Here is a 26,981-nt window from a genome sequence, read left to right on the forward strand (position 1 = left end):
ATCAATGTGGGCAGACCTTCTGGCTTCATTTGTTGTGCTCTAATGAACTGGTTGTCTCTCTAATTGGTTGTCTTGGAAGCTATTCAGTGCGGTAAAAAGTTCCTTATTTATTCAGTTGGATTCAGCCAAATGGTACATTTTTGTTGCTTTAAGATAAGTTTTTCGGCTGTATTTTATAAGGACTTCTGAAGTTCCGTTTTGACAGCAGTGCTCCTCTTACTGCTCCATTAAAATTTAAGCAGTCGCCATAAATGTATCCGCTTTCCCCATGCGAAACTGCAGCCATTGCATAAGTAAATATCCTCTTCGGGCTGCATCAACGTTATAAAGGCAATAATAACCAATGTAGAGTCGATACCGAGCTGCAGCCATATTGGGATATTATTTGCTTGGCTTCACGCTTGTCTTCATTTTCATTTACTCGGTTATTCTCTTCCGTTGTATGTACATACATACATATATGCAATTTTCCCATTTTACCCATCGTACGTAGCTTTTCTTTTTGTTTTAATCCACTGCCCAAAGGAAACAATCCAGAGACATTGTCATTTTACTCTTTCAAATTAAATAATTTTCTCCAATTTTATTATTTTCACATGTTTTCCGTTTCGATTTCGGTTTGCATTAAAATTGTTGTTGTTTTTTGGTTTCGAGAAGAATTCATAAAATGTTTACCATGTCTTTACATACACTTTTAATTGCTATTCATATTTGCTATATCCATAATACATTTGTTTGCCTTATTCCTAATTCTATTGTTAATCTCCACAAATATAGCATAGTTCTGTTTTATCAACCCTTTACGCTACGATTTTGGCAGCACTAACACTAACATTTATAAGTACGTTTGTGTACCTATATACCATACATATTTTGTAGTATCGCTCCTCTGGCCGATACTCCGATGTCGAACAGCTACATAGATAATCGTATTGTTTTGGTTTTTTTGGCTTGTCATTTTCTTATTTTCACATTTATTAATTCATATATTTACAAATACACAGAGAACTCTTTTTTGTTCAGTTTTATTTCTGCAATTGTTTCTGTTTCTGAGAGCTCACGTTGTTTAATTAAAATGCTGCGCGTCATTTTGTATAAACTAAATATTTGCTGTGTTTTTGTAAATAGAAGTATTTGTTTAATAATTATTTGCTCGGCTTTATGCTAGACTGTTTTTGCTTTATTTTTTGTAATTTCCTTGTATCTGTATATATCTGAAACATACATATAATAACTATATTTATATATATATTTATATATAGATTCTAACGCTACAAACTGTACGTCAAATATTTGGCAATTAGTTTTTGCTGTTATTGTGGCTTTTTATTTTATCGCATTTCACTTTGATTTTCGACAAATTAAATGCAAATATTAACGTTACACGAATTGCGTTTCCTGGTTTTATGGTTTTGCTGTTGGTTTGCTTTGTTTTTGTTGTTCTCTATTTTTTGGTTTTTGTTTTTTGTTTTTGTATTTTTTTCTGTAAATTTTAAATACATATTCTACGGAAATTGTACATGCAATATTGAGAATTCAAATTTATGTATCGCAAAAATCGCTACAAGTAAATACTATTCCGAACTATATTTTACAGTTTGACATTCCAATGTACAGCGCAATTAAGTTTAATTATTGTGTGCTATCATACTGTCGAGGTGCTTGTATCATTTTTGGCTGTTGCCCAACCACAAATTTTTCGACGCTGGGCAATTATGTACCGTTATTTACGAGCCCGACAAATGTCGACCGTCGACCAACGACCAACGACCAACGACCGCCAACTGGAAACTGCCAACTGCCAGCGGCCAATAGCCAAACAAAAGGCAACTTATTTTCACATAATTTTCTAAATCGCCCCCATTTACGGTCCCGAAATGTCGTCCAAAAGCCATTTAGCAGGCAAATAATTACGCTCTGGCCCTGGCCCTAGACCAACTTTATTAACTGCACAGCAAAGACAAAAGTCGACTGTTCCATGGAGGGGTCTTTGGGAGTGGGTTCCGAAATGTGTGATCTGAGATCTGGGTCCCTTCACATACCGAGATTGTGTGGAATGTGCTGTGCTCTCTCCCAAAGTGTCAAATATCGAATTAACTCATTTGAGTTGGTCCTCTCACTTCGTGGCTGGAAAACTTCGTAAATCTTGGCCAGCTGCGCTGTGTCAAAGGAGAAGAGTGGGGGAAACCTTCATTAAATTTGACAATGCTCCAGGACCGAAGCGAACAAAACCGGACCAGACCGGACTTTGGGTCTGTCCATTGTAGGCGGTCCTCCCTTCCACTTCCGAACCCACTGTCTGTCCTTGTCCGGCTTACTGTTTCTTTTGTAGGCGAATTTTGTGCTGAGCTGGCAAGTCGAAAATAAAAAGGTTTCCTTAAACTCCTAAAAAAAAAAATACGAAAAAAAATGCCTCCTGCTGCCCCTGACACTTGCCCACTTGGAAGTTCCTTAATTAAGATTTTGTGCGTCCTGCCATCGGACTCAACTCGGACCGACCCTGCAGTCCGTCCATCCATCCTTCGGTCCGTCTTCCTGCCATATAATCCCACCCAAGTCGGGCCGTAGGTTGTTGGTCAGCATTACTTTAATTGTTGTTCGGAGCGGAGCGCTTGTTTTGCGGGGTATTTCGGCTTGTGGCCGAAAAATAAATCCTTCAGAATTGCCCAAGGAGTACGCTCGAACGCCTTGTTGTAACGTCTATCTACTTTATCCCATATCTATCTCTCTGCTCCACTTTCGGCCACTTCCTGTTGCTGTCGCCGCTCGTGTGCACGCGCCTTCTTCTTGTATTCGTATTCCAATTACAAAGCCACAAAAAGTTGAAAAAGCTGTGCAATGATTGTGGTTCTATTCCTCTTTCTCCAGTTCCTGCTACAGTTGCCTCAGTTCCTTTAGCTCTGCTCAGCTCAGTACAGTTCAGTTCGGTTCAGTGGTTGGGGGTCGAGTGTTTGTGGGACGCAAGATTGTTGCACAACTTTTTATCGTGTCTTAATGTAATTGTTGTGTTCTGTGTTTGTACGAATGTCTACGGCCTTTCCCCTGTCCCTGTCCCTGTTCCTTTTCCCCATTTGTCCTCCCCTCAAAGTCGTTTCTATGGCTGAAGCAGCGGGCCGCGTGTCTGGTAATTTGATTTGCTGGCACATTATTTCTATGTCCGTTGGATGGATCTACGTACGAGTGTATATATAGTATCTCCAAATAGTTTTACAACATTTCACTTTTGGCGTGGCGGATTAGATGTCTGGCCATTGCGCTGGATTTACACCATATGTTGTGTTGGTCAATTTGTAAAATGAGGTTAAGTGAGGGCTGATTGTTTTGGTGGTTGCTGGGCGGCATCTTCAAATGGGGTGAAGAAGAATGCCGGATGGCAACACTTTGGCAATTGAGGGGTTGCTGTGTGTCCAGCTCTGGGGGAGACTCGAATTCCCTGAGAAATTGTCGAAAGGACAGAAAGGGGGGCAAAACTTTAATTAGATTGCAATTTAAACACTGGAATCTGAAGCCGAAGGGAAACAAGGTTAAGATGTAGTCAAGCATCGAACAGGACAGAGACAGGAGGGCTTCAATGGACGCTTGAATGTGTTAGAAGAGGCTCAACGAAAGGGGTGCATTGCCGAAAGTGGGCCGTCCGTCCGTCCGTCTTTTTTCACTTGAAGATTTCAGTGCCAAGCAATTTCCCCTCATTTATCCGCCTTGGTCAGCATCTGCTGCCAGATCTTTTTGATTTCTGGCTTCGGGCAGTCGAGGAATTGAGCCTGTCATAAACTAAACTGTTATTTAATACTTGATCGATATTTCATTTTTATATGCATGACTATCACAACACTTAATCTTGGCAAAACTTGGAACAGGCCACTTATATAAAGTTAACTGGCCCACACACGGCGCTGGCCGCCAGTAAACTGACCTAAATACGACCACAAGATGGACATCAAATTGGCAGGGGATTCGGCTGGGCACTCGTGAATGGCTCATAAAAACTTTGCTAGCGTGGGCTATTTGGCTGCCTGTCTAGCGGCCAGGCCTCTGCTGCTGCCTCAGCCTCTCCCTCTACTGTTGTTTGGTCGCACTCGGCGTATACGTAACGGCAATTTATGACAAATTGTTGCTGCTAGCCTTAACCTAACGCTAAGAGGCCTGCAACGTGTGGGCGGCGAAGCAGCATAAATCAACTGAGCGGCAAACTCGATGTAACTTATATAGTATTGGCAATAACGTTCTCAGCTCCGATTTCGGGGAATCTTTAGAATGTTGATCTGGATTTTTCTCTCTCTCTTAACCACTTACAAATTTTGATAGCCGCACTGACAGTAAATATATGTAATATTGGATAAGAAAGTTCTAAAGAAATTCTGTCGTTTCCGGAACTGAGAACTGAACCGAACCGGGGCTCTGGCTGGCGCCTGGGAGCCTCTCAACTTTATGACTCATTTTGCACAGTTGGCAGCTGACAGTTTCCGGGGAAGGGAAAGGGGTGTGAGGGTGAGGGTGGCGTGCCGACTGGGAGGACCTTACTCTCTACTCGCTTGACTTGCTCTACTGGAAGGGCGCGTACTGCCGCTGTCCAAAGACGGTTTGTCACCAGATACCCAGACGCCGTGAGCTGGGGGCCATCAGCCTGCTGCTCACTGATTTAATGACCGGCAATGTTGCTCCACCGAGGTCGGTGGCTGCCATTCTGTCTGCAGCTGCGGCACGGCGGGAATTGCTACTGCTGAGCAGCTCCATGGGCAGGCTGGGCACAGCGCCGTCAATGCCCAGGAGAGCGGGTGGGCTGCTGGGGGCCATCTCGATGGAGTAGCTATCCTCGTGGCTGGGCGACTGCAGGCTGCTGCGACTGCTGCCCGACGAGCCGCTGCTGGCCAGCGAAGCGCTATAAAATTGCTGGCATCGCTGCAGCCGGTTCTGCTCCCGCTGCAGCTCGCGGGCCTGGAGATTGTGCAGCGGCGAACTGTAGGGTGCCTCGCGTCGGGTGCTGTGGTGCCATTTCTGGAGGCGTGCAGGATCTGCGCAGCTGCCCGCAGATCCCTGATAGTTCAGGAAACTGTGGCCATCGTCGCTCTCGTTGAACTGGCGCTGATGATGCGGCCGCATCTGTCCGGGACGGCCGCGTCGCTGCCAGGGCACCTCACAGCGGTAGACGTGGGCCAGGCCCGCAAGCAGCACAACGACCAAAACGCAGCCCAGCAGCAGCATCACGCCGGGGTGACCGCTCGACAGGGTCTGCTGGCCCTCCAGCCGCTGGTCCATCAAGTGCTCCGGCTTGGACTCGCTCTTCAGCTCCACGTAGGCCTTCAGCTGGGCAAACGTACTCAGCTCTTCCATGGCTGCGTCCTTGGGCGTATTCACACTGCTGTGCTGGTGCTGTGTCCGTGGCGTGGTTGGTACTGCTGTGGACACTGGTGGCATCTTCGTGGCGGCATGCTTGGTGCTGTAGGTCATCTTTTTGATGCTCAGCGATGGCTTCTTCTTGGTCTTTGTTGCCGACTTTGTGTCGCCCTTTATTGTTTCCGGTTGCCGCTTATCAGAAGACGTCTGCCGGTTTTCCTGCTCCTTCTGCTTCTGCTCGTGACGCTGACGCTGATGCTGATGCTGGCTGTCGTCCAGTTGTCGTCGATGCTGCATCCGCATCCGCATCCGCCACCGTGGCTGTGCCGGGTAGCAGCAACTGCTCGGCATCCACCAGCAGGACGTCGCCCTTGTGCATGAGCAGGGGTGTGCCAATTAGATGGCGATCCTTAATATGCAGCTGCAGCGTTGGATGTTTGTGTGGCGCCAGGGTTGCTGCTTGACCGGATATGTCGCTTGTAGCCATTTCTGTTGTTGTCCTGGCTGTCGTGGCTGGATCTGTCGCCGAGTCTTTTAATAAAGTCTCATCTGCCTTATCAACTGTTCGCTTTTGAGCTGGCATTTTGTCAGATTTTTGTGCAGCTAAAATTGTTTGTGGCACTTCAATTGCTGTTGTTAGTGTTGCTGTTGTTGATGTTGCTGCTGTAGCTGTTTCTGCTGCTGCTGTTGCCGCTGTTGTTGTTGCTGCTGCTTTTGCAGAATCGCTAATGTTCGTTGGCACTGTAAGTCCCATGGGTTTGGTTGCTGTTTGTGGTTGTAGCACTTGCTCGTTGGAATTCATTGCTGTTGCTGTTGCTGTTGTTGTTGTTCCTGCTGCTGTTGCTGCTACTCTTGTTGCAGTGGCACTGGATGTGGCTGTTTCCATTGCCAAAATGGGAACCACTGTTGTTGCCTTTGTCTGAGCCAAAGTTGGCAGGCTCTGCGATGTTGTTGCTTCAGTTGGCATGCCAGGCATTTGTTGCTGCCGTCGCCGCCGCTCCTCCTGCTGCTCCTGCTGCTGCTGCTGCTGAATTTTCGCTAACGAAGTTGTTTCTGTTGGCCGCAAAGTTTTTGTGGTTAACTGAGCAATGTTGTTACCGGCTGATTGCTTTGTTGTTGCCTCTGTCCCTGCCGCTGTGTCTTGTGCCTTTGACTCTTTCACTTTTGGCATAGTTCGCTGCGTGGTTGTTGCCGCTGCCGTTGCCATTGCCGTTAGGCTGCAAGTGGGCGGTCCTTCAGGTCCTTGCAGCACCATCCTCCGGCCACACTGGCTGCTGAAGTTCTCATAAAAGTCGTGGAACTGCAGATACTGCTGCTTCAAATCGATTTTCCCTCTCGGCTGACCCACATCGACCGCGCGGCATGGACTGGCCCACTCGGCAATTGCTAGCAGATCACTGCACCTGATGGGGTTATCCTCCAGCAGCAGGTCTCGCAGCTGCGGCAGTGTGTGCACTATCGATTGACTCACACTCTCCACGCCGGACGACTGCAAGTTGAGCGTCAGCAGCTTGGGCAGCGCCAGAGCCGGCAGGAAAATCAAGCGATTGCCGGACACATCCAGTGTCTGGAGATTGGTCAGGCCTGCAAACGACTGCGGCGGCAGCTCCATTATCTGGTTGTGCTGCAGAAAGAGATGCTCCAGCGAGGTGGGCAGACTGCCAGGCACTCGCATCAATAGATTGTGATCGAGGAACAGGAACTCGAGCAGCTCCAAGCGGCCCAGGGCATCGTCCTCCACATGGGCAATGCGAGAATGGGACAGATCTAGGTACTGCAGCAACGGGTAGCTGTCCATGTCGCCGCAGTTGATGGCCTGCAAGAAAGAAAAAAAATTAACTATATATAGGAGTACATAAATAAAATATAAGAGTCGTTTTCAATGCCTTTCTTAGGGCTGTGATCTGTACGATGGTCAAACCAAAATAATCTCTGTCTAGCCGTGGCCGAAAGCCCACCCAAAACCACTCTAAAAGTTAGTCCTCGTAGGGACTTTTGATTAGTCGCTGACATGGGGAGGAAAAGTGGGAGTTGCATGCGCAGGCGACATTGTTTAAAAATTAACTTAAATCTGCCATTATAATTACTTCAAAAGACTCGTCAGGCGCTGTGCCCCTTTTGCTGCCGATTGCTGCCACTGCCAGTGCCCGGGGGCAGTGCTCGTCTAGGTCTAGCGCCAAAGTAAACATAGACGCGACTCGTTAAATGAAACGAGTGCCAGTCATCCAGGCAACCAACCAACCAACCAGACAGCCTGCCGTCGTCTCTGTCCTCAGGCAGTGCTGCCCCAGACATGAGAGCGAGGAGCGAAGACTGGAGAATGAGTAGTATGAGTAGTATGAAACGGCATGGAAGTGGGGGGCCGGGCCCCTAAACGCCATAATTTGCCATGAAAAGGCTGCGTGTTGACTGCCGATAAAAGCAGCGGCAAAAGCGTTGGCAGGCGAGCAAATTAAAATGGCTTGGCAACAAAGGCACCCGGGAGTAGTAGGACCAGGACCAGGAGCAGGAGCAGGAGCAGTAGAGGCAGCAGCAGCAGCGAGGAAGAGCCACTCGAGGAGCGGAAGCGTCTGCATAGATAGTTGGGCTGTTGCTGCTGCTGCTGCTGCCACTTCGACGGGGGCTCCGTGTGTCAGCCAGCCGTCCCAGCTGCACGTTGGCTGCTGGCTTAAACGTGATTATGCTTATGCCAATTATCCTTATTTTATTAATGCCGAGCGTCAGCGTCGGGCCCGGTTCCTTTGTCTCTGGCCCTAAACAGCTTACGAGGCGGCATTTTTGCACCTTTTACGGCTTCTGGCCATAATCGACATGGACAAAGGCAACAGCAACGGCAAAAGCAACGGCAACGGCAACCAATTTATGCGGCGCATTTGCTTGTCTACACTTGAAGCCGTTTAAGCATAATACCTGAACGAGGGTCCCGGGCTCAGCCTCAGCCTGAGCGTTGGGGCTGGCGGCGCTTTATGCTCATAATGCAATCGGGATTGTCTATTTTTGTTTCCATATAAATCTGTTTGCTGTTTTTTGTGTAAATGTCTGCCGCCCTAATCTCCAGCTCGTGTTGCTGCTTATGCCAATCAAGCTAACAGTGTCTACTTTAGGCCTCCTTTCAGCTTCTTCCCAGCAGCCCAGCATCTCATTCTGTTTTTTTTTTTTGTTTTTCTTCATTTTGCTTTGGGGCGAATTACTTATTAAGACTTGATGCGCTGCTGGCTGGCCTTTCTATTATTTTCTTTTGTTTTCCACACTCCCGCATTTGTTGAAAAGTGAGAAGTGCACTTTGCTATTCCATTGTGTGGCCACATTGTGTTTTAATTACGTTCTTAACTGGACCTGAGTGGCGTGTCCTCTTAGCCCGACTAACAGTTGAACAATGCTTGCATTTCCACTCGGGGCAAATATTTTCTTGACTGGACTCTCGCACTAGCACTCGAGGTCGCCATCAGCCTTCAGCCAGTACTGTGAGCTTGAGTTTAATAAAATCCCACAAGTTATGGGGTAGAATAACACACAGTTTTATATGAGCAATTGGATTGAGCTTTCTGAAGAGAAATGCTAGTCAAAAGTTTACTGGAGAAAGCGTATTAATAAATGTTGATAAGCGTGAAAAATTTACTAAAATTGGACCACAGAATAGGAGAAATTTTATAAGTTTTCATCGCATATCACTTGTAATCTTGTGCACCATCTCGCTTTAACCATTACAAATAAAATACAAAGAATAAATATATGGTACATATATTAAACCTCTAAGTTTAAGTTTAAATACTATTAGAAATTCCACATTTTAGCAGAAAATTTGGCTTAGCTTTTGCTGAAAATTTCTTTTTAAGCCATATGTGAGTGAGTAATTTTCTTTTCATACTCTCCTTATACAAACTTATAATTATAAACAGTTTAGAAACAGAACATTTTGGAATATTTTCCCTCCACAAATTGGTTTTAAACTTTGCTAATTTGATATTGATGGCCGCATTTGTTCCACCAAATTCAGTTGAGTGCCGAGAGAATCAATAAAATAAATTTCCTGTTTTTCTATAATAACTCTCAATGCTAAAATTAACAGAAAATAAAATTTCCCTACCGCCTCCGTCCTGCCTCTATCCTCCCTATCTATCCACTCTGCCTCTCTGCCGCACAGACGGCGGAAGCGAAAGAGAGGCAAAAAAAAAAAAATGAAAAATGGTGGGGCACATTTAAAAATAACAAAGTATAAATCATACGCGTGGCAAGATTGCCTTGCGGTTGCTTCGGTTGGCACGGAAGTGGAGATGTGGAGCGGGACTAGCGGCTGGTGCCTAGGCCTGGGGCTTGGGGAGGAAGCGCACTCAAGCCCACAGAGGAGCCCAGGCCACATAACAGATGCTAATTAATGGCAGCAGTACCCCGAGCACCAAGATGGAACCTGTAGATGCAGAGTCAGAGCAGAGGCAGAGGCAGAGCAAATGATGGCAAGTGTCTGCTCGGAATGGGCCGTTAATTGTCGGCAAACGCGTCAAATTGCGGTTCATTGGCTCCGACTGGAGTTGCACGGCTCATGGAGTCGGCAATTTATCGATTACGTACAATGTGGAATGGTTTTGGACCTACCTTGAGCCAGTTGTCGGAGAGCTTCAGAGTGCGCACTGACTGGGCGAGGGCGGCTGGCACCTGGCACAGGCCTGTGCCACTGGCATCCAGCTCCTTGAGACTCCAGGAAGCCACAAACTCCTGCATGGCAGCCCCGACCAGTGGGTTGTGGGCGATCGAGAGGCTAACCAGGTCGGGTATGCCCTGAAGGGCCCGAATGGCCGATCCACTCAGTCGGTTCTGGGACAGGTCCAAGTGCTGCAGGTTGGGCAGAGCCAGGAACGTTTCGTAGTCAATGTCCGAGATGTTGTTGTGGCTGAGGAGGAGCGTCTGCAACTCCAGCAGATTGTAGAACGTCTCGCGCGAGACGTTCCCCAGCCGGTTGTGGGCCAGGTTGAGGTGCCGCAGCTGCGGCAGGCGCTGGACAAAGAAGTTGGACGACAGCCGGCTGAACTGGTTGCAGGAGAGATCGAGCGTCACTAGCGGTAGAGTGGGACTAGTGTCGGCCAGGCTCAAAGGTATTCCGCTCAGCGAATTGTTGCTCACATCCAGCTGCCGCAGCTGCTGGAAGTGATCGATACTGAGGCGGCTCAGGCGGTTGTTGCTCAGATCCATGGACGTGATAACCTGAAGGTCTCCCTTCCACTGGCCACTGCTGCTGTTGTACTGCCGCAGACCGCGGTTGGTGAGGTTCAGCCGGTTAGCGGGCGCGTTCAACTCTCGCTTTTGCCTCGTCTGGATGAAACGCTTCTGCTGGTAACGCTGCTCGCCCCTGAAGCTGGCCGGCTCGTTCTCGTCGCGCAGCATGCGGTGGATGCTCTGGTAGCTAAGGCCGAGGGGCTGGAGCGACAATTGCTGCTCCTTCCTGTCGGCAGCAGCCCGAGCCGAGGCCGTGGCATGGCCCTCCTCACTCTGGGCGCACACAACCCTTGTTAGGAGTGACCAGGCCAGAAGCAGGGCCATGCCCAGGGGTGGCTTGAATGCCACGATTTTCACCATTCTGCTGCTGTCCGTTTTCCGCTATTACGGTAGACTCTTTTTCCTGATGGCAAATGGCCTTTATTTCACTTGGAATTTATGCTTTGTACGTGCAAACGTTTAACGTTCAATTTTGAATATGGCTGACTCTGGTTCTGGTTTCGGATCCGGGTGCCCGGGTGCTGGGTCATTCATTTCCTTATTCAGCCATTCATTCATTCACTTGCTGGGTTGTTGGGCGGCGTCACGTGCGCGCCTTTGGCCGAGCATGTGACAACTGTCAACAGCAGGTGCCGGAGTCGCTGTCTGAGCCTGAGCCTGAGCGTGAGCCTGAACCGGAGCCTGAGGGCACTGCCAATGGCAATGGCTGCGTTTCCGTTCCGGCGGCCATTGCTCAAGGTTCTTGTTAAAATTTCATTGCCGGGCTGTGCCGGGCGAAATGAAATGTTGAATTTTTAATTAAATCAATTTGATCATTCTATTTTGGCCGCGGGTCGTTTGTTATTGCTCTTCGCCTTTCAATTCAGCGTTCTGCAATTGTTTTACAATTTTAATTGCTCTCTTTTGTTATTTTCCCCCACTCTCTTTTCCTGGCTTTTTTCCCGTCTTCTTTTTTTTTTGGTTTTTTTGTATTTTTGCTGTTTCGGGTAAGTTTTCCTTCGCCAGCTAATTGCTGTTGAACAAAACGCAACTCAACTCGAGCAAATGTCAATTAAAAAGCGTACAGCATGGCTCCTGCTCCTCTGACGTTGTTGTTGTCCTTGTCCCTGTTGTTCTGGCGCTTTGTTCTGGTTGTTGTTATGGCCAACTGTTGTCACATTACAGTGGGAAGTGCTCCCCTGTCGTCGTTGTTGCCGTTGTTGTCGCGTGTATAAAATCTGTAATAAAACGTGAAAAAATTGCTTGTAATTACGCGTTTGCTGTTGCTTTTGCTTTTTTTTCTGTTGTTGTGTGAATGCAAAATGTGCCAAAGGTAAAACTTGCTTTTAATTCGCTCTCAGCTCTTGCAGCGTGTATCTGTGTATCTGCGTATCTGTGGGGGGTGTGTGGGTGTATCTGTGTGTGTGTGTATTTTTTATCCCTTCTTAATTTCTACTTTGGCTTTACGACTTCAAAGCGCTTTGGCAGTTGGCTTTAGTGTTATTTTTATGTTGATTGCAGCTAATGAAATTATAATTTTAACACGCTCAGCAACAGCAGCGAGCCATGATTTTTGGGTCCAGCCTAAGCGGACGGGTTGCTTTTATGGACGGACTGGATTGCCTGCCTGCCTGTCAGCCGCACACCACTAAGCTCCGGCAATAAACCCGCCCGAACCCGCTCCAAACATATGTATGTAGGCCCAAGTGTGTGTGTGTGTCCGTCTGTTTGCCATAAATCATTTAACTGGGTCATTTCATTTCCGCCGTAGACAAGCGACAGGAAAGCCAGTGTGCAACCCAACTGTCAACCGACAACCCACAGCATCTGGCCCCAAAACGACGCAAATTTGATTTACTCATTGCCGGCCTAATGACGCTCGAATGTATGCTCTGCTCGGCTCGGCTCGCTCCTGTGCTGTCTTGTCCTGTCCTCGCATGGCTTGTATTTTTTACTGCGAGAACCCAATCCCGGTAAATTAATTTGTCAATGTCTACTTAAAGTCGAACATGGCATTTTGAGAGCCCAACCCAAGTGAAGGTACGAGTATGTATACTCAATGCAGTGCATTGATGGATGAATGCGAAGGGTGATCATTTTTGCAGGGTTAACAGAGTGTCAGTGAGCAAGAGTCCGTTTTGTGATTCGACTCAATAAACAGACTCTTAACAGACTCATTTTCATCAACCTAGTGATAATATAAATAATAGAGTATGGAGTATTTTTTAATTTTTTTTAATCGCTAACGATTTTCCACTACTCCGAAAGAATAAATTTGGACCTCTGAGCATTGGTCCAATATTTTGCCATTCCATCCACTAAATTACTAACTGGGAAAAGTCTTAAAATTTTTATCTATTTGGAAACTTACAGTTTCTGCATTGAAAGTGTCGGAAAGTGTAATAAAGAAAGGGTAACATTTGTTAATGGATCAACGCGTAGACACCTTGACAGTTTTGACATGTGAAAGCAGCTGACACCCCAATGGCTTCCGTGGATCAAGCCTTCTCAACTAGAGTTGGATTATCTTTTTTGTTGTTGTTTAAATTCTGCTTGAAACTGGCATCACCCTTTAAGGAAATTATTGCAATGTGCACATTGTGGGAGCCAGTCATGTCTATTAGCTTTATTTGTAAATTGTTTGCCTTTATTGCATACAAATATAAGCCAAGCCCACAAACACACACACACAAACAAACAAATATAAAAATATACACGAGTTTATATATAGAAAAAGCCCTGGCTGGTTTACGTTAAATTTATTGACAAATATCATCAGGGAGCTGGAGATGGAGCTGGAGCTGGTGTTTCATTTCATCTGCTGCCTGCCGTTTGCTTACATAACAGAACGAGTAACAGTAAAATTTGGGCCATAAGTTTGGCGACATTCAGTCAACGCACCACCCGGATGGCATCACCGCCACCACCATCTCACCCCCCCTAGAGAGACAGACAGGCAGATGTACGCAAGTCAATTGACATGAAAGTCGATTCCAAAAACCAACAACAAATGGGGGAAATATCAACAGCAACAACGTGGGCTGAGGCTGTCTGTTTGCTCGCAGAAGATTGACGCATCCCCACACAGTTCCACTGGGGTCCCTTTTTTGAGAGGTCTCCTCCCCGGGCCGGCCCAGCCCGCCGCTTGTCAGTTTATTTTATGCCAGCTTGAAAATAATTTGCAAATTGCTGTGCCATATTTTTCCTGTACTCTGGCTGTGTTTTACGATCCGACATTAGCGAGGGTTGTTTGAAGGAATTTTCTCATGCTGGTCTCCCCCTGCCTGCCACCCTGGGTTTATATTGCAAAATTTATATGGAACGCGACTCCACTCCACTCTCCTTTGCTCCGGCTCTTAGTTAGTTTTTTCATTGCATATTTTTGTTAGTTAATCAAATGCCCAGGACAAAGCAAATAACTTGCAGTGCACAGACATGCTTGAGTACATTATTCGAGGAAGCAAATGCCAGAAGGAGCAGCAGCAGCAGCATCAGCACAAAGGCGGGGCACAAGCACAGATGCAAAGGCCAAAAGCTGCAGAAAAAAATTGAGAAAGGAAAGCGTGCTGCTTAAATAAAATCCAAGGCGCACTCTGGGTGAGAGCTGAAATTGGATTTTCTAGCGCCCCTCCCCAGATGCCATACATACGTCAGTGATTTATTCTATACGTACTTAGATGCCCAGCACGAACCCCCAAACACCCAAACCCAAACACCAAACCGAAACCCAAAGCCGAACCCAACATGGCTTTATCAACAAATGCAAATGCAGTTGACAGCAAGGACAGCCATATGGCCGCCCGGGACTCCTCGTCTGCTTTCGTCTCACCCATTGCATTTCATTGAGTGCCGCCGAGCAGTGCCTTGCAGTGCCATTCCGTGCCCGTGCCCGTGCCCTTGCTTGAGACTCTGCTTTTTGCTTCAGTGGCGCGCTCAATGGTGCAACAAAATACACACAAAATTGTATCTATTCCCCGTCTCGGCTGGCTGCAGTTCAAGCTCAGCATTTTTCCAGCCACGCTGGCGTATACGTAATGCGCAGCATTTACTCCTTTTCCACCCAAGTCTTTGTGTGTGTCTCTGCTTTATTTGCATGGAAATGCTATTGCTAGTGGGTTGGTTGGTTGTTCGGTTGGTTGGTCTTTCTTTGCTCAGCATGCCGGGCATGTTTATTGTTTATAGTGCGCTTCCCTCCATTTTTATGCCCCCATTCCTCGCTCCCCGCTACTGTGTTTGTTTGCTGCCTTTTTAATAAACTTCCGCTTTGCCGTTGGCTTCATAGAGTTCGCCCTCACCTTGGGTGAGCGACATGGACGCCGATAGTGGCGAATCCTGCATCTGTGTCAATGTCAGGCACGCCTGGCTGCACGTGCGGGTACGTGCATATGCATGTGCGACTCGGAGTGGGATTCGGAATGGCGCAGAAATCCGGCATCTTTAAGCAGAATGTCCAGCACTTGGCAAACAATTTGCTGCGACACTTTGGCGATTCGCAGCCATCGATTTGCTTTTATTTGCTGCGCATAAAAGTTTTCAAATTAAAGTTTATTTCAGGCTTTCGACTGTCAGCCTGAACGAGCTGGCAATTTGGCGGCTGTGCGCATCGCCCAGACATACTAAGATATTGACAGACAGGGTGGCAAAGAGGGGTGGAGAAGGGGCGACGTTGAACGAATTGAAAACCCATATCGATAACGAAAGGCAGAGCAAGCTGTTGAGGTTTTTCATGGCTCAAGTGTAGGCCCTCTCGTCGCTGCTTGGAGAGTGTTCGGAAATTGGTTTCTTTCGTGTTTCGCACAAAAGTTTCAATGGCTCCTGTTTCGTTTCGGTGTTGATTCAATAGAGAGCAGATTCTTCAATATTCCCCATTGGAATTCATTTCGTGCGCTATGAATAATGAGGATGTGCAACGTACTCGTACTTTTATTTTTGCAGGTAAATTTCAACAAAATTTCTTCCTTTGTATAGATCACAGCTTGATTCCTTTATGTAGGCGGATTTTAAGCCGCCATTCAGTTAGTTTCAGACCTATTTCAACTCATATCTGTTGGTGAAAAGTAAAATGTTTGTGGTGGCATCCTTGGGTGGTATTGTTCTTGCAGAGATTTGTCAGTTCCAGCAGCGGGAGTGCGACTTCTTGGGAACACATGTCATTGGCTTCCATTCGCATTCTGCCGTCATGTTGTTCTCTCTTTATTAATGCCCTGCGGTAAAAAGGGACCAGACCACCCTCTTGCGCGTACTCCCACTCCCACTCCCACTGCCACTGCCACTGCCACTGCCGCCTCCCCACTAACCAAAAACACATAAGTAAAATCTGTAATAAACTTGTTGTTGTTCTTGTCAGTGCCTGTGTCTGTGTCTGTGAGTGTTTGTGTTTGTGTGCGGCTTTTATTGTTTTATTTGTGTGCGTGTGCTCATAAAAGTTTTTTTCCCTCTTATTTATTCTTTTTTGTAGTTTTCCTTTTTGCTTTTATTTGTTAAATTGTGTTGTGAAAAATCGCTGAAGGCCCTGGGCCGCCACAACAGGGCCAGAGCTGGAGCCTGGTGGGCCTCTTGTGTGTGTTTGTTTGTTTGTTTGGCTGGTTTTGCTTCTCTTCCTCATCCGTTTCTTGCTATTTTATATGTATTCCATTTCGCCTCTGTGCTTCGTGTTTCGTGTTTGTGCCTGGACTACGTCTTGGGCTTTATTTTGGTAGCCCAATTTGGGTTTGCTCGCAGCAGCAGCAGCAGCCCCAGCAGCAAATTTCTGTGCTGGGACCTTGAATGTGGTGAATGGGCCACAAAACAATTTTTTAAATAAAAAATAAGAAACGCTGATGGCAGGGACGACTCACTCGTTCGGAGTCAGACAATACTCGCAGGGGGCTGGCTGGCACTCATTTTTATTATGTTACTCATATTTTTAACCCCTTTGTCGTGGCTTAGTTTGGTTTTGTGCAAAGCTTTCTCTCAAATTGAAAAACTTTTTCAATAACTGTGCATAAATGGTTGACCCTCTCGCCCGCCCCTATTGTTGCCACTCGGCCCTCTCCTCTGGCTCTCGCTCATTTGCCATTTGCCCCGCTTCCAAGTGAAAATATTACTTGTGGTTAATATGGCACAGAATGCTCAAGTTACAGCATCCCCATCCCGATGACAAACCAATCGCACTTTGGGTTGGAGCCAGGACAAATTGTGTAGCTGACAGCTTGACTGGTAGTTGGGGCTGTCTGGCCAGGACTGTCTGTAGGCACTCATATTTCCTTGTCCCGCACATAGAGTGACACAATGATTTTCTAATAATTTGCCAAATTGCCTTTGGTTGACCATTAAATCTGAGATACGTGTCTCTCTGGCTCGCTCCTCCTGCAAGCTGATAGCCGGATTATAGTCACACGCACACATGCTTTGGCAGACAGAATTTTTCTGGCTCGGACATAACTTGAGACTGTCCGACTTGCTCCGTTGGTGGTGGTGCCCCCGGTTCTCTGGCTCTCTGGGCAGACACTTAAAGCCGTGGCCCTTAAAGTGCCTGGCTGGCTGTTCGTGAAAATAAATCTGAGACTAGTGCAAAATCAATAATTGGGCCGTTGCTGGGATGCGTTTTTCTTTGCTCTTTGAAGTGGTTTCACATTTCGCACTGCAAGGGAAAATGGTAAAAAGAGACTAACAAAAAAAAAAAACATTCACAAAATCCACAAAGTTCGGGTGTCGTTGACTTGGCCACTGTGCTCTTGGCTGGATTGGTAGTGCAAATGATTTCAAGCACCGATTCTCTTCATACCCTTGAAGATATATCATATAGAGTTTTGTTAGTTTCCAAGGGATTATTGAGTCACTTTTGCTGGAAATCTAACCTCCAGTTCTGAGCTCAAATTAGGGAAAATATTTGCCTCTGTAACCAAGCTTTGTTGTGGAGGGTATCGAAAATAGATGAAAAAAATCGTTTAACAAAAATATACTAGAATTTCGTGTCCTTCGACACAACCACCCTCCCATTCGAATTTTCCCCCTGCATATTTCGTCTTTTATTTTGATTGTGGTTGTCAACGGCGTTGTTTGTTCGTTCTGTTGCTCCCTGTACCCCCAGACCCCTGCTGGTCCTGGTCGTGCTCGTGGTCCGGGTCTCACTTCACTGTGTCGTCAACTTTTGGCATTTTGTGTCTTTTAATTTTCATAGCTGGCGGGCGCTTGTTGATCCTCTGACAGATTTGTTGGCAGTTCTCTAGTTGCCTGCCGCGTCCCTCTCTCCTCTGACATGGATATGGCTGGGGATATAGCTGATGCTTGTGCTGTGCTGTGCTGGCGCATTGAACCCATCTACCCTCTAATCCATTCCTCGCAACTGGCAACTTCTTCGGCAATTAGCGCATGTGCCTCCGCATAAATCTGCCTCTTGCAGCCATTTATCAGGCCAGGCACTTGTCAGTAATACGCGCCATTTACATTAACGCACATTACGCTCAATTTTTCGAGTATCAAATTATGGGGTGGCTCTGTGGCTGTTTTTTTGGGAGCAGATTTGGGCAACAAAAGAAGGCAGCTAACTTTAAATTTTTACGACATCATTTCATGGGCCACAAGGCAGCGGGAGGAGAGCAGGAGCAGGAGCAGGAGCAGGCGCCGCAGCAGGCAACCCTCGACGAACCCTTAACGATTGTTGTTCCTTGTCTGCCTCTCAAAACTTCAATGATAATTTGCCTGCTCCCAGTTCCCCAGCCCCTGCTGGAAGTCCTTACAAAACGAAAAATATTACACGCACAACTGTCGTATTTTTTGTGTGCCAGACCAGTGTCGGTGTTGGTGTCGGTGTCTGTGGCGGTGGCGGTGTCGCTGTGTTTTGTGTGTTTTGTCTCTGCGTTGGAAAACAAAAATTAGGCCATTAAGGCATTTACCAAATGCGCCGTGTCCTCAACTGGCCCGACCCCCGAAAATGGTCTGGATTTTGCCTGCCTTGTCTTCAAGGGGTCTTCTTCTTGTGGAATTGAAATTAATGTGGCGGAAATCACAAGTTCAGCACGCAACGCGGCCTGCAAGGGTTCGCCTCGCCCGTTCAAGGGCCCTGAGCCCTTGAGGCGCTTGATATATGTATGCTGGTAATTTCTGCTGTGCGCCGATGATTAGAGTGGCAATTAGTGAATTAGCATACGAAATATGTTTAATGTGTTTCGAATGAGGGATCTTCAGGCACCCCCTTCGGCCAGAAAAGTTTCGAAAGTGATTTGATGCAATTTATGAGACTCTTTAAGCGTCCTTAGCTTCTCAATGAAGTGTGTTTTGATATCCTTCCCACCACCACCACCCATTTGTGTGGCATGTGCATGATTCGGTTAAGAACAAATCGAATTTGGATACGTATCCGGATCCGGATCTCCTCGGACCATTTGCCAGTCTTAGTCGCTGCTTTAACGTGCCTCCAGCCAGCCTGAATTATTAAGCAATTTTTCATATTTTAATGGCAAAACATTTTGCTGGCATTCGACTGGCAAAGAAAAGAGGAAAAACTCGGCAAAGTTTTTAATTTGTTATGCTGCTTGCGTTGCTGCCGCCGTGGCACGCCCACGTCCACACCCACGCCCCCAATGCCTCCATTGAATTTCGCCCACACAGCGTGCTGCATTTCGCATATTTTATTTTCAACATTTATTGTTCGCCTTTCTCTGGCTCGGCTCCGTCTCTGGCTCCAGCTCCAGCTTGGCATTCATTATAAGCCATAACAATTTGACCGTGAGGCATAAAAGTGTCGAAAGTGCAGACGGTGGCAGGGGCAGACAACTTTTGTTGTCCAACAATGGCAGCAGCAGCAGCAGCAAGGAAACAGTTTAAACAACAGGCGCCGGAGTTATGCCTTGGATCGCTCAAAAAAATGTGCGCCTCGAAAAATGGAAAATGTTAACAAAATAATGGCAGGTGATGGGGGGAGAGAGAAGTGTTCCCGAAGACAGCGAGCGGGCTGAGTTTTAACTTTATTTGATGGCCTGGCATTTAATTCGATTTAAATTATACATAAATGTCTGCCAAAGGAGCTGCCACTTATGATGTGGCAAAGTGCAATCCACTTTCCACGGGCATTCCTTTAACACACGCATAGTTATACGGGTATGCGAGTATGTATCTCGTCTCCTTCTGCCTTGGCCACTCGGCCACTTGGCCATTGCTTTGGCCTGCATAAATAAACGCGTGCCGGGTGCCGTCGAGGAACTGCTAACAAAACTTATAAATCCCAGATATCCTGACCTTAATGCCACGTTGAATACCAAATGATGATGCTGGTGGAGTCGTGGTCCGTGCCTGTAGTCTGTCCCAGACCCAGCGTGTGCGTCTGTGGGAAGCACTAAAAGCCAAAGCCAAAGTGTGAAAATAAAAACAAACAGCATTGAGGCAGCTGAGAGATAGCAGCCAGCCACTGCACATAGCGATGGCATGAAAAAAACTTCGAGGAAAATCGATGGGAAAGTGTTTGCTGTCTAAAAAAGTTTTCCACAACACACACAGAACACACACTCAGAGGCGCATAGGTGGCTTGTAGGTGTCGCCTCGGGGGTCCTGGGCCATGATGATGCCAGGTTAACTGTGCGTATACGTAACGCAGCTGAGTGGCTGCTAAACATTTTCAAGGATAACTTTACAAGCCCACTCACAAATGTGCATATGCGACCTTTTGCGAAACTTTGTCGCCTTGCTGCTTATTGTTTTAGCTTTCCACTCTCCCGGGGCTTTAGCATTGACGAAAGGTTATACATAAAAGGATACACAAGATCCCCTGCCCCTGCCCCTTCCCCAGATATCGTTCTCACTTCAAAGCCCTTGCGGGATATCAATGGGTCTAGAACCAGAACCCTGCTGCATTCCTATTTATACAGTTTTAAGCTAGACCTTGAAATGGGATATGGCAGAGTCGCCGCCGCGTAGTTGGGCCCTCCCCCACAACTATTTTGCATATTTTTACTATTCCTCTTTCTGGTTTGTCGCCCAGCTACGTGACTCGGCGCTAGGGGAACGCCCAAAAGGCATAAATAAATTATCAGAAAAAATGTACAAAAAATGGAAAGCAGAAAGGGATCTTTAATAATCAAAGAAAGAGGCCGGCATACTGTTCAAAAGGCTCAGTGAATCCCGATTACCAGCTTCATTGCAGCCGTAAACATACATAGATACAGATACATATTCATGTACATATCCTGCAACATGTGCAGCCCCTCCGCCAGTCCTGGCCCTGTCGTTCGACGTCATTTTTATGACATTTCCGATGAATACAAAATGCTTAATTAAATGCCGTTGAATGTCGTCGTCGTCGCACACAAATTGCGTGGCCCACTCCGGCTCAGTCTCCCTACACTGCTGGCTGCAGGGCTGGAAGCTAGGCAACCTAAGCCGGTGGCGGTTGCTCCATCTACTGTTCCTGGCCCCCGCCCAGCCTGTTCCCGGCATGTGATGACACGCATAATTTATTCAATTTTCATGTCTGTGTGTGCGGCTGCTGCTGCTGCTGCCTCGCCCTTGCGCCCTGCGCCCAGCGCCCTGAGCCCTGCGCCCTGCGCCCTGTTAAGGTTTACGCGTCTCTAATGCTTAAATTACACATTCAAACACATACGTATGGAGCAAACAGGGCGCATAGAGACGCGCACACACGCTCACACGCACACACGCACACAGATGCCGCAGTCATGTGCGACATTTGGTTCGCAGGACTTTTTGCCGACGTTTTGTTTCCCACTTGGGCAAATAATGATCCCCAGACACACGCGGTGCTTTTTTCCTCTCCATTCCTGCTGCGTATTTACTGCAAAGATTATTTGCAATGCCTCGTTCCCATTGTGCGATACTGATGAGGGGGAATAATGGTCGGGCAGAGGCAGCAGCAGTATGAGGATGACGAGACTACAACGGGGCCGGGAGGAGGCGTAGCATCTCAGTATGCGGCCGCTTTGTCTACAACAAATCACTTTGTTGGCGCAACACTTTAATGTCTGGGATTAGGCATTACATTACGGTGAGATTTCCCTGTGTGCGTAACGGTTACGGTTGCTACACAGCGTCGTAGTCCACGGGGGGTGCAATACGGGCTTTACCTGGAAAGTTGTACGCTTTACTTTGATGGGAACAACATTATGTTGCTGCATGTTTCTGCTCCACTTTCGGAATTGCTAAAGACAAGAATCCACTCTAAATATTATCAAAATGAGCACCTCAGACGATTCTGTATTGTAGCATTCATTGCCTGATCTCACAGCAAAAACGGAATAAGTTTTAATTAACATTATTTTCATAATGCAGGGTTATCCTGCTCTGTTTATTTCTGACCCATGCTACTTTGAATTTATTCCCAGCATTCCCATCTCAACTCAAAGCTCCCCCCATTACAATTTCCGACTACGCACCTGCTTACCTGTGTGTTGGCTATGCAAGTCTGTATTTGACTGTGCACTTGAGTTCCATTTGCACTGTTAAAGTCATTCTGCTTAAGGAAATGTACTCAAATGTTAGCCATTCGACTCTGTGCGAGTGTGTGCTCAAGTACAAGTTCTAACGGAAGTGGGTTTTTGGTAATATAAACTTTATATGTCAACTGCTTACCCATATTTGTATATACATACATATATATATATATATGTACAAATATACATAGTCGAACATGCACAAATGTGCACTCAAGCTTGAGTATTATTGAAAAACTATGTCAACATATTTTTGGTGCATGTCAAGGAGTAAAGTAAAGCTGAAAGGCTTTCTACTTCCCGTATGCAAGTAAATGGAAAATCTCAAAGTGTATTTAAGAAATTATTACAAAATAAGTTCCCGTTCGGGCCATTTAGGTTCTGTTTATTGTGCAGGATTCTGTGAGTAAAAATTTTTCACATTTTGTGATTTCTATGCGTTTGTCCGATTATGAATATTGCAGAGAAATAGAAAGGGTTTTTTTTCCATGACACTTTGTTAATCTGCTGACACTTAAATCTGCCCTGAAATGTGTATAGAGGGTACCCATATTGTTACCATATTCCCTTTCATTTGGAGATACGAGTAATTCAGTTGCTGATACTTAAATTCTTGCCTGGATAGTCAGATCTGCAGAGCTTGAACCATTGGATTTCCAACATCTTAAAATGGATTGTAAAATATAAATGGAATAAATGAATATAAACTCTTAAAATGCTTAATTTGCTTCTCGATTGCTTTAAAATTGCGGCATTCCGGGAAAAATTCTGTTTAAAATATTCGCTACGGGTAGACGGTTTCTCGCATTTATATTTTCAGCTGCCGTTCTGCCATGCTATTTTGAAGTGAAATGGCAGCCCTTGAAAAAATAAAGCCAGTGATCAAAATCAGTGTGTAATATTTTTGCTGTTTCGCACTCGCAAAAATGTTTTACAATTCAGCCCATTGGGGGTGGCTGCCTGGGCTGGCAGTGGAGGGGTATGTGAGGACTGGGGCGTGTGTCGCCATCAACTGCAAATTGCTCACGCAAATTGTCTGTTTCCTCATGCCACAATTGAGGCTGAAGCTGCCCCCACCAGGGCGATGTCTATTTTGCGCCTGTAAATCGTAAATCAGCGCAGATTATTGTTGCAAACCCCTCATCCTCCTCATACTCGAATCAGAAGCATTTACATTTGTATACTTTCCTTTTGCTGTCTGCGTTTTTCAATTTGGAGCAGCTTAAAGCAACCGTCGGGTTTGTCTTGCAGCCCTGCCCTGCCCTGCCCTGCTGGGGCGCTTTATCAAAGGCCGTTCTTCTTCATAAATATGCAAATTGTTCCAGCTCCAGTTCCTTCCTCTGTCAGACCCACTGTGGCGGCTGCCGTTTTACGGCTCTAAATCGGATTTACTTTCACTGGCTTTAAGTTTCAACTTGCTGTCGCGGTACATACCTACATATCTGTAGGTCCCTTTGTAGTCGCGAAAATATTTGATTATTTGCCGCCCCACATGGAGAAGGGACGTGGAGAGAGCGACCTCCTCTGGCTTCGCTCGGGCTGCAGCTAACGATTTTGATTGCCACAGCACGAGGCACGTGATTGCAGGTGCCCGAGTTGGCCGCAAACAATGGCGGGTGGTGGGATGGATGGATGGATGGTTATGTGCTGCCTAACCACCTCTCTGCATGCTGCGCCAGCCTGTCTCGAGTGCTGTGGCTGCTACCCGCATCACTCATACGCACAGTGGTAGCAAAGGAACAGCATATGCTCGTGCGAGTGCGAGCAATAACTTTGGTTGAATCACTGGCAACTTTTCAGCGTTGGGTAATTGGGGAGAGCTGATGAAAATTCTATTATGAGTCCTTCGACAAAGCCCTGGGCCACTAATTAGATCAAAATGTTTCATATTTCAGCAACAGACACTTTTGTGCTGTACCTACATACTCGACTTGCCTGAGCATTGATTAAAAGTTTTGTGTAAATTGAGTTTGAATACTCGTATTATTATGCAAGAATATCAGGTTTCCTTTCCGACCGCACGAGAGGCACTTACGCAACACCCTGCCTGCTGGCAGCCTTAATTGAGCCGCTGCCCTCCTGTCAACCAACCCCCAAAGACTGGTGGCTGGTGGCTGGGCTGTACCTTCAGCCCAGCCCCAAGAGGTTGAGGTGCGTGTGTTATCTGGCCCAACTGGCGGCACTTTTGCTGCCTTCTAATTAGATGTTGAGGCTGCATTAATTGCCACCCCAGCACGGACTTTATGGCTTTCCGAGCCACCTGAACCCGGTGGCTGCCTGAGTTTTATTGGCAAGATAGATAAAAGTCGAATTAGCGTTGACTTAATTCGCCTGTCAAATGCTTTATGCCTGACATTTCGCCACCAAAAGAATATACACTCCCCGGCCACGTATTGTACATAAAATGGTATTTATTTATACATCATTTACTCGCCTTTGTGTTCTATGTTTGGCCTCGATTGTGCGCCACATAAATAAGTAAATGGCCCACAGGAATTGCATAATACTTTTTCCATGAGCAGCAGAGCAGCTTTGCATGCATAATTCAGGCGTATGAATTTCATGTGCGCTCCCACAAACAAAGCAAAAATCAATCAAATTAAATTGAAAATGAAAATCATTGAGCCCGGCCTGAACCGACTGGGAACACTTTTGGGCCTGGGATATCCAAGGCCAAGAGACTGCGCCAAAAACTTGCACAAGATTTCTGGCCACAATTCCATTGTTGCCACATTCGGGCTCAGGCCCCTAGCTCGCAATTTCACAATTTAATTATCGATAAGAAGGGGCAGACGAAACAGCAGCAGCAGGAGCAGGATCAGAAGCTGTGCATAAAGTTGTGAAAGCCTCCCGGCATCTGGCAGTTTCTGTTTTTGTTTCCATTACCATTCACAAGTTTGTTTTGCTAAGCCCCTGGCCCTCGCCGTCTTCAAGTGCTCTCCCAGGAGCCTTGGATTTGCATTTTGCTCTTTGCAGCTAGACCTTAATTTATGGATTTGTGCAATTGACTGGACGAACCAACCGCAATTATTGCTCGGTATGGCCTTTGGGGCAAAATAATCGTGCATGGCGCCCTGTTGTTGGCATTGAGTAAGCCGAGTATTTGATATTATTGTGGCGCACAAATGTTATTTGATAAAATCAAATCAAGAAGCAACTTGACACATAACTCTGTGCACTTGACCATTAAATGTCAGCTGTTAAATAAATTATCCTGGCAATAATTAATGCCAATTCCATTACCGGCCCGCACAGAGTGCATATAGCGGTCTGGTCTTCATTTCGTAATGCTCATTTAAATTTTAATTAGATGGCCATAAATTGATTTGCAAAGTGTTGATTATGTTTTGGGCCGAATAAAATTAATTTTCAATTTTTCATTTGCCTTTGATTAGCTCTCCTAATGGACTGCCAGTTGTCATTCCACTCGAGTAGCTCCCTCCGCAAATAATTCTCCAAATGATTGTGTTTCGTTTTCTTTCACCATGCCACAAAAAAAAAATGCTAAAATAAAAAGTGGCAAAACTTTTTCAATTTTCGCTGCTGCGTCTGGCTAATTATGAGTTCTTAACTAAAACTCAGACGAGAGCAGCCAAAGCAAGCAGCTCGAAAAAATTGTCTTGCAATTAAGGCGGAAAATTAAAACTGAGCAAAGGCAGCGGCAATGGCAGACAGCAGTCCGATGAGCAGCGGTAAAATGTGAATGAATTAGCTCGATTTGCATGAAAATTTCATAAATATGTAAGCAGCGTGGAGTGGACAGTGGAGAAACTGGCGGACACATAAGCACGAGGACCGTGCATAAAAGGCGGGGCCCGGGCCGCTCCAAAAGCAAACAAAAATGCTGCTGCAGAGTCCCCAAGGTACGAGTAATCAAAGCAAAAATTACCTAATTAACATAATCCGCAGTGGCCAAATGAGGCGGCGGCTGCTGCTGCTGCTCCTGCTGCTGCTCCTGCTGCTCCTCCTGTTCCTGGTGGGAGTAAAAGTGGGAGTGGCCTCAGCGACGTCTGTGGCCGTTGATTAGCTCTGCCTTGCCGTACACTCTCCGTGTTCTTTTTCTGTCTGTCCGTTAATCCTCTGTGATAAGTTGTCTAGGAGTTGATCCTGTGCCGGCTGTCGTCGGGGCGAGGACAGTTCGTCGTGTTGTTAGCACGTTGATTAATATGCAGACGTTTAAAATTCGTTTTTTCTCTTGCTTTGCACTGTTTTTGTTTGGCTCTGTTCTGTTTGCTTGCCTCGTTTCCTTTGGGTTGTGTTTATGGTTATCTCACATTGCTTTGTGTTTGCTTCACGGTTGGTGGGGCACTGGAATAGATTTAACTTTAAGTTACACGCTGACTGACAGCTTTAAGCACTGCTCCTGCCTGCACCTGGCTGATGTCCTACCGAAAGTCAGCTAAAATTCCAAGTCAAGGAAGCACACACACACACACACACACACATTAAAATATATAAGTTTGGTCGGTAGGAAATGAGCCAGGCACGCAGCTGGCCTGAAACGTATACGTGGAGGTCTATATAATTGTGGACACAGGCTGGAGACGCGCCTTGCTGTCTGCCATCCAGAAAAAGTTTTGACTTTCCGAGTTCTGCGAGCGGAAGCAGGCCACAGACAACAAATCAAGCACACTCTCACTCACACTCTCACTCACAGTCGCTCATACACGCACAGGCACCCGCTTGGTCCTGGACCGGGCCACACTTAAGCACTTCAAGGCTCTGATCTGATCTGCTACCTGGTCTTGGTTCTGGTTTTAGTTGCACAAATTATGAGGGCGCGGGAGGCAGCTGTCGGGTATGGTCTAATTATGTTTGTTGCTTCTTTACTCGGCACTGTGGGCACTGTGAACTTCGCGCTGTCCGGCTGTGGGTGGTCGCGTGTCCTGGCGGTGGTGGATTCAGCACTAGACTGAGCTCCACATGCGGCCAGGACATGCTTTTAAGTCAGCTCGGGCTGCTGTGCTCGGCTTCGGCTGCTGCTCGAACTTCGAAATTCGAACTTGAGTGCCGCGCCTGCGCCGGCTCTCTCTCTGG

General features: G+C 46.6%; 2 protein-coding genes across 2 annotated transcripts in view; one reads left to right on the forward strand and one right to left on the reverse strand.

The window, feature by feature from the left end:
• Positions 1-26,981, forward strand: part of LOC111066881 (protein timeless homolog) — a 69,698-nt gene that overhangs the window by 33,495 nt on the left and 9,222 nt on the right.
• Positions 1,758-26,837, reverse strand: LOC111066882. The gene is made up of 6 exons (XM_041591732.1): positions 26,684-26,837; positions 25,834-26,252; positions 9,928-11,762; positions 6,202-7,150; positions 5,600-6,099; positions 1,758-5,562 (listed from the first exon to the last, which is right to left on the reverse strand). Exons 3-6 carry the CDS (start codon positions 10,903-10,905, stop codon positions 4,585-4,587), a joined length of 3,405 nt encoding a protein of 1,134 aa, XP_041447666.1. The 5' UTR covers positions 10,906-11,762; positions 25,834-26,252; positions 26,684-26,837; the 3' UTR covers positions 1,758-4,584.

Source organism: Drosophila obscura, unplaced genomic scaffold (genome assembly GCF_018151105.1).
Source record: "Drosophila obscura isolate BZ-5 IFL unplaced genomic scaffold, ASM1815110v1 contig_150, whole genome shotgun sequence".
Taxonomy (NCBI): Eukaryota; Metazoa; Arthropoda; class Insecta; order Diptera; family Drosophilidae; genus Drosophila; species Drosophila obscura.